The 8,275-nt window shown below is 43.3% G+C and overlaps 1 protein-coding gene across 1 annotated transcript in view; it reads left to right on the top strand.

The window, feature by feature from the left end:
* The first annotated feature begins 6,315 nt into the window (after nucleotides 1-6,315).
* LOC102774246 (zinc finger protein 416-like) overlaps nucleotides 6,316-8,275 on the top strand; it is a 31,052-nt gene continuing 29,092 nt past the window's right edge. Inside the window, exon 1 of the mRNA XM_015571802.1 lies at nucleotides 6,316-6,599. Coding sequence (XP_015427288.1) covers nucleotides 6,597-6,599 — 3 coding nt within the window. The 5' untranslated portion in view covers nucleotides 6,316-6,596. The remainder of the gene's footprint in view (nucleotides 6,600-8,275) is intronic.

Raw genomic sequence — 8,275 nt, 5'->3', positions numbered from 1 at the left:
TCCAGGGTTTGTTTTCCTGCAAACAGCTGCGACTTGCTTTGCTTGTAAAACCAAGTGAACGCACGGCTCGCTGACCGGGCAAACCCCTGGCCGCGGCCAGGCGTTGAGAAGCCCCTGGACCAGGGGTCCTCCAACTACGGCCCGCGGGCCACATGCAGCCCGCCAAAAACATTTGTTTTTTTACTTCAGAATAAGATACATGCAGTGTGCATAGGAATTTGTTCATAGTTTTTTTTTTTTAAACTATAGTCCGGCCCTCCAACGGTCTGAGGGACAGCGAACTGGACCCCTGTTTAAAAAGTTTGCAGACCCCTGGTCTAAAGTTATGTTGGAATCCCTCAGAAACAGCTTCTCCCATGGGATAGTTAATATTTATCACTCAAAGACTAACCCAAGTTAAAAAAAAAATAGATGACTTTAATCAGAAACCATCAGATTTTAGGGCTTAAATAAAAACAAGGTGGGGATCATGACTCTGATACTAATAATGAGGGGTTTTTCTGAAATCCATGATATCGATTCCTTTAGCCTCTTACATGAAAGGAGACAGACTTCTATGGAGTTCACATGATAATGATAACTGTTCTAGAGAGAGAGAGAGCTTTAGATTTAACTGTATGTACTTGAAACATCAACACCTTAGTTTTTTTAATTTGCTGTTGGGGAATAGTTTATTGATTTGAGAGAGAGAGGATGGGGGAGAGAGAGAGAGAGAGAGAGAGAGAGAGAGAGAGAGATCGATGCGAAAAGAAATATGGATCAAATGCCTCCTCTATGCGTTCTGAACAAGAATCAAATTTGCAACCTAGTTATGTGCCCTTACCAGGAATCAGGCGTGGTTTTAGGGGCGGGGGGTGCTTTATGGGAGGATGCTTCAACCCACTGAGCCCCTGAGCAGGACAGCACCTTAATTCTTAATGTTTCCTTTAAGAAAGTAAATTAGGCCCGAGCTGTCTTGGCTCAGTGGAAAGATTTGGCCTATGGACTAAAGGGTCTCGGGTTCAATGCAGATAAAGGGCACATGCACGGTCGTGAGCTCAAATCCCAATGGGGGGCGTGCAGGTTTCAGCTGATTAGTGATTCTCTCTCATCATTAATGTTTCTATATCTCACCTCTCCCTTTCTCTCTGAAATCACTTAAAAAAAACTATTTTTATAAAAAAGATTAAATTAGTATGCCAGCATTCATGGGGTCTCAAACTTTTTGTGCTTTGGAAGGCACATAAGAATGGCAGAAAATCACTCTTTGTCCAATATTGGGTTATTTTGCATTGCTGACCAAGGCCTTGAAAGAAAGTCTGCATGACTTTGTGGTTCTAATATGCATCCTGGTGCCTCTGTCATTGGTGAATTCAATGGTCACACAGGATAGGAGTCCTTTGCTGTGCTTGTATGAACAATATGAATTACAGTCTCTGTTCACAGTAAGTATTACATAATTCTCAGCAATTTTTAGGGGAACTCCTCCCCACACACTGTAAAGGAGCCATGTGCCATGATGTATGAAATGTCATAGGCTGGTGTAATTTGTTGTAAGACTCTGAGGCTTAAATGGAACCACTATTAGAACAGAAACACTATTCATAGTGACTGGGAAAGACTGCAGTAAATTGGAGGAAAAGTGCCTCTTCTGAACGTTTTCCACAAATGATCAAAGGTCTGTGGCTGGTGTGATCTTTGTGTACAGACATTCTCAGGGTCTCCATAACTATTTTCTGTGGCTGAAGTCATTGGCAGAAAAAATAAACAGTTATTTGGAGTCCCCTGGCCCTTCTAGGTTGTTCACCTCAAGGTTTCCTCAACTGGCAAGATCTCAGAACTGAGGAAGAATAATCCTATAATCAGTCCCAGGTTGTATTTCTTGTAACCAGTCAGCATTCCTGTGGATTCTGATGGCAATAGTCTACACTGCTGCCAATATTTACTGAACCTGAGGTAAGGCTGGTCCTCCCAGGAAATTAAGAGATGGTATAGCCTATATCATTTTAATTTTCTAACAAGACAGGGATATCCAGGCCTTTATTTGGAAGTGCCTCTTAAGGGTTTATTACGTATATTTATAACTGAAATGCAACAAAATGCACTTTTCTAATGAGCACTATGTGGTGAGCTTGGACATATGGATAAAGCTCTAAAAACATCACATGTGAAATAAAAGTATCTCTCACCCATTTACAGGTTAGAGCAAAAATAGGCTTACAGATGTGAGTATGAAAATACAGAATTTATTCTTTTTAAAATAAGTCTTTTATATATTTAAACTATTTTTATTGAACTTTTAGAAAGACAGGAAGGGAGAGAGTGAGAAATGGTGATATGAGAAAGAAACATTGAACTGCTGCCTCCTGTCCATCACCTACAAGACATCCAGACAGGCGTGTGCCCTGACCTGGAATGGAACCAGTGACCTTTCAGGGCAAGGGATGGTGCCCAACCAACTGAAGTACCAGGGAAGAGTTTGTTCTCGTATTATTATTTATTAACTATTGTATTATTTTCCATACCAGCAACCCTAAACCTACTTTACAACAACCTATATTTACCTCCTGCCCTCTTATGCTCTCTCTGCACTCTATTGATCAGTTTATGGTTTTGGTATTTTGAGGTTTGCGATATTATAAATACATTTTCTGGGAATATTGGGTTCAGTTCTTTATATAAATGTATGTTTTTCTTATCTAACTGTTGCAGTATATGTGAGTGTTTAACTTTTAAGATATGCAGAACTGTGATCTAAAATGGTCCTTCCTTTGCCTTTCCAGCACATGCGCTGCTTAATATTTTTAAATTGTAGGCCTGAAAATCAGTAGTGTTACCTTGTTTTGTTTTAAATCCATTTCTCTAAGAAATTTTTAGAGTGACCATTTCTTTATGCATTTATTTGCACTGTCTTGACATTTTTATTGAAAATTCTAGTCAGAAACTTTTGCCAATTTTTAAAATGAATTTATGATGTGATCAATAGGAAGACAGTTCAGCATCTATGACACCTGTTTTCACTTCACTCATTCCTCCAGGACTCAACTGATTTCTTTGACATTTGGAAGGCAGCTATGCTCACCACTATACCACCAACGCCTTCTCTTTGCCATTTGGAACTATATGTTTTGAATAGTGGGAGGAAAATTGTTTTTCTAAAATTGTATTCTATGTAGAATGTAAAGCCCACTTGCATGATACACTTATAAGATTAACCTACGTTGCTAACATTCTCCACCATTCAGTTTAAGTTGAAGTATTCAATAGCATATTAAGAGAAGTCAAGGTTTGTAGTATTTGTCTTTTTTTGGTGTAAATACTATCATCATCATCACTTTCAAACTTCCAACGTGATAGCACTGAACATGAGCCTGATTAGATATTTCAGTAGCAAATCATTATATTTCATTTCCAAGTTATTGATACAGTAGGTACAAACATGCTCAAGAACATTCATAATAAAAAAGTAAAATAATTTGGAAGTGGCAAGTTTTAATCATTTTTTTAAAACTTTGATGTAAGTATAATTGATTTAAAACATACATTCAAAACTATATTGATTTCAGAGAGGAAGGGAGAAGAGATAGAAACATCAGTGATGAGAGAGAATCACTGATTGGCTGCCTCCTGCATGCTTCACAATGGGGATCCAGCCTACTACCTGAGTATGTGTCCTGACTGGGAATGCAATCGTGACCTCCAGTTTCATAGTTCAATGCTCAACCATTGAACCACACCACCAGGCTCTCCTAAGCTTTTAAGGAATCTCAATTAACCTGAAACGGGGGCAGTAACCTGCACTCAAGGCCTTTTTTTCTCTGATTGTCCAGTGAGCTTACAGCAGCGCCGCCCCCACCCCACCTTGGCTCATGTATATCCCACAATGTTTCTAGGAGCCAAAGGAGCCCAGCTTAGTCTCTCTGATGTTCCTTGATCCATCCTAAGCCCTAGTTTTTTGTTTTCATTATCCCCAGCTTTAATAAATGTTCCCTCAAAATCTCTGAACTTGTGTTGTGAAATCTTTTCTGTATAAATTCAAAAACTCAAATACTCCAGGCCAAGCTGAGGCAAACCCACTCCAGGCTGCTTCCTGTTCCTTAAAACAGTTATGCCTGGGACATCCTCTATAAAGACAGAGTAAGGCATGACTTTGCTTAGAAGACTTGGGAGAAAACGTGATGGCCCACACTCACTTTGCTTTTGTTGATTCAAGTCAATCTTAACACTATTCATTTTTTAAATGTCTTTATTGATTTTTTAGAGTGAAAGGGAAAGGAAGAAATATCAATGATGAGAGTCATTGACCAGCTGCCTCCTGCATCCCCCATACTGGGATGAAGCCCCTAACTTGGCATGTGTGTTGACCTTGAATTGAACCAGCAATATCTTGGATCATGGGTCCACACCCCACCACTAAGCTCACCAGCTGTGCACACTATTCTTTTTTACTGTTAACCCAATTTTTCCCATACTCTTCCCCCCTTTTCTCCCTCTACTCTGCCCCCACTGCTTCGAGGCCCTCACCACATTATTGTATATGTCCATGGCCTATGCATATCTACACTAATAAAAGAGAAAGATGGAAACTGACCGTACCTTTGTGATGCCCACCAGCCAATCAGCAGTGAGTATGAAAATTAACCCAACAAAGATGGCGGGTTAATTTGCATACACAGGTGCCGAGTGGCTGGGGGTGGTGCAGGACACCCCCAGCTGCTCTGGCCTCTGGTCAGCGTGCCACATACCCATGCTCCATTAGTACGACCAAAATTCTACTTCCTATTTTTATGAATTTGACTTCTCTCAGTACCTCATATAAGTGGTATCAAATAGTATTTGTCTTCTTGTGACTGGCTTATTTCACTGAACAGAATGTCCTCAAAGTCCACCTATGTTGTAGCATCTGTCAGAATGCCCTTCCCTTTTAAGGCTGAATAAACATTCCATTGTATATATGCACCACCATTGTATATATACACCACATTCATCTTTTGGTGGACACTTCACTTAGGTTGCTTTCATCTTTTAGCTATTGTTAACTAATGCTATGAGGTCCTGCTCTCAATATTTTTGGATATGCTATCCTATTTAATAAAGAGCTAATATGCTAATTAGGTTGGACAGTGGAACAACCTTCCGGAATGACCAGTGGGTGGGGCTGCGAGGCAGCCGGGGCTGAGAGCGCCCAGCCCTTGCATGAATTTCCATGCATCGGGCCTCTAGTATGTATATAATTTATTAAAATATTTTTTATTCATTTTAAAGAGTGGAAGGAAGAAGGAGAGATAAAAACATCAATGATGAGAGAAAATCACTGATAAACTGCCTCCTACACCTTCCCACCCCACACTGGAAATTAAGCCTGCAACCCATGTATGTGCTCTGACCAGGAAAAGAGCCAGTATCACATGACCTCATAATTTGTCAGATATGATGAACAGCATAAATTGATGAACAAAAATAGATTCAGAGACATGAAAGCATCGAATAGATCATTGAACTTTAGAGATCAACCAAAGGACTTCTATGCATGCATATAAGCAGCACCAATGTACACAGACATTAGGGGGGTGAAAGCATGTGCTGGGGAGGGGGGGTGGCTAGAGAGAGGTCAATGGAGGAAAAAGGAGACATATGTAAAAATACATGTAATACTTTAAACAATAAAGAATTAAAATATAAAATAAATAAAGGACTCCCCGCCCCCCCCCCCCCCAAAGAAATGGTAAAGGCTCAACCAATGAGCTACAACACCTGGGCTATATTATTTTAAAATTTAAAAAAATACTTGCAGCCCTAAACGGTTTGGTTCAGTGATTAGAGCATCAGCCTGTGGACTGAAGGGTCCTAGATTCGATTCTGATCAAGGGCATATACCTTGGTTGTGGGCACATCCCCAGTAGGAGGTGTGCAGGAAGCAGCTGATCAATGTTTTTCTCTCATTGATGTTTCTAACTCTCTATCCCTCTCCCTTCCTCTCTGTAAAAAAAATCAATAAAATATATTTAAAAATTTAAAAATACATGTATTTTCTATTGTTTTTGGTATTACAGATGTCTCCCATTTCCCCCCTGTGTATACATTCTTTGGGGGATCTCTTGCATTCCTCCCCACCCTCTTCACCTTAGAGATGCCTCCGTCTGTTCCAGTTAGCCAGGCCTCTGGTCCCATTTTGTTCCCCCCAGGTACACATCACTTTTATTCCCCAAGTCATTGGCTGGGATGCTAGTACGCCCCTGGGCGGCGAATAAAACTACATTACCCAGAAGGACATGCGCCGACGTGGGCGGAGCTAAAGGGCATTCTGGTGTCTGCACATCCGGCTAGGGCGGGACTTCCGGCTTCCTCCTCGCGGTGGTCATTTTAACTTTTTAGGTCTTTGTTCAGACTCACAGGCTTTAGGACGCTGGTCGTGAGTAGGAGGAGGCCTAGGAGGCAGCGCGCCTGCTGTGTGGGGTGTGTCTGACGGTCCTTGAGCCCAACAGCCCGAGATTGGGGTCCCCGTTCCTCCGGGACTCCTCTCTGCTCACAGCGTCCCCGCAGCCTGACCCCATTTCACTCTCCAGTCTTGGAGACCCGGCCTCTCAGGTCCCGCCGCCCAGGTCCCAGCGCGCAGAATGGTGAGTCCCTCGTGGGTGACACATGGGTGATGGGGGAAGAGGGTGAAAGGCTGCAGGGCCGCCTTGTAAGGACGTGATGGTGCGACTGCGCAGGGAGGACTCGGGAACCCGGGCCTGTTGTGGGTGTAAAGGCAACAGAGACGAGGTGAGGTTTTGCAGGAGGATTATTACTTGCATTCTCAGAACGCTGGGGCCATAGATGTTAGGGTCGCTGAAGGAGGAACGCACTAGGCCCAAAAGGGAGAATTATGAATTTATTAGGCCATCTGGAAGGCTCGAAAACGGTCCTGTTGAGGGACTTGGGAGGTAGAAGCTGGTCCCGAGGCTGCCACAGCGTCACTTGTCTGCTTTTGCTGCGTTTCTGGGCCTGGAGCTGAAATATAACTGAGGCCTAGATGTGATATTTAGGGAGGAAAAGGTCAGGGGTCTTAGTTGCCTGACTAGTTATTTGCTAGGGCAGGGGAGGTACCCTGGGGGCAAGAGGTTCTTGTTTCCCAGTTTTGCCCCTTGCTGGCATTGGAGCTTTCTTGTAGGTTCTAAGACAGGATTTCCAAATGGGTAGAGCAGTGGTTAGGCCCCCTGTGCCAGTTACTACCTCTGCTGTGATGCCCAGGGTTATGAGGAGAGGGATTATCTGAACTGCCCTTTTGAGTCGGATATGGTGGTTTATGGGGACAGGTAAAGACTGATATTGGGGCTACATCTGCATTGGGTGAGCAATAGATGAGGGTAAGGTGGGGTCTGGTGGCCCAATCTGGTGGCTGTAACAGGGGACTCGAGCTCTCGTGATGGAGGTGTTCCTGGGATGGGTTTTAATCTGGAAAGGTGGAACCACGGGGTTTGCTCTGATAGTTAGCTGCAGTGGGGTGGTTAGGAGTACCTGATAAGAGCTTTGCAATTTGGGCTGTAAATTATTTGATGGGTGGGTTTCCTTTAGGACGACCCAGTCCCCTGACTGTAGAGGCTTAGCGGGATGTCTCCTATAGAAGGTGGAGGGAGGACTTGATCAGCATGTTCTCTCAGTTACTGTTGGACGAGATTTAGTCTCTGAGGGGGGTCTCTGCGGAGGGAAGTTTCCTAATAAGATAGGTCTTCCATATATGAGTTCAAAGGGACTAAGACAGGAGGGTGCATGGGGGGAGGGGATTGCCCTGATTTGCATACAGCCTAGAGCAGTGGTCGGCAAACCAGAGCTTGAGACACATGCAGCTCTTTGGCCCCTTGAGTGTGGCTCTTCCACAAAATACCACGTGCGGGTGCGCACGTACAGTGCTATTGAAACTTCGTGGCCCATGTGCAGAAGTCGGTTTTTGGCCTGGGCAAATCTATTTTGAACAAGTAGCATTAGAAGAAGTGAGGGGTGTCGGTTGGTTGGTCGGCGATGGGAGACCCGGCGCAGGTGGGCCGTGGATACGCAGCACGAGGAGGCGCGCGCAATTCATGCATGAGTTAAGTGAACCAGTCAGTCAGCAGTCTCATGTGCAGTGGTTAGTGCTAGTCGTGTCCACAAATCGCGCGCAGGTGACAAAAGTACCTACTCGAAGCATAAAGTTACCTGTATTTTTCCAACCAACTGCAAATCCTAAAGGTATTTCTGTCATCAACTTAAGAATTGTAATTCTTTTGTGTTGGTGGCTTTATTATTATAAAATGAAACATTTTTTTAGGTGCTCTGT

This window comes from Myotis davidii, unplaced genomic scaffold (assembly GCF_000327345.1).
Source record: "Myotis davidii unplaced genomic scaffold, ASM32734v1 scaffold729, whole genome shotgun sequence".
Taxonomy (NCBI): Eukaryota; Metazoa; Chordata; class Mammalia; order Chiroptera; family Vespertilionidae; genus Myotis; species Myotis davidii.
The sequence above is the reverse complement of the archived record's forward strand: the minus strand, read 5'-3'. Positions and strand labels throughout refer to the sequence as shown.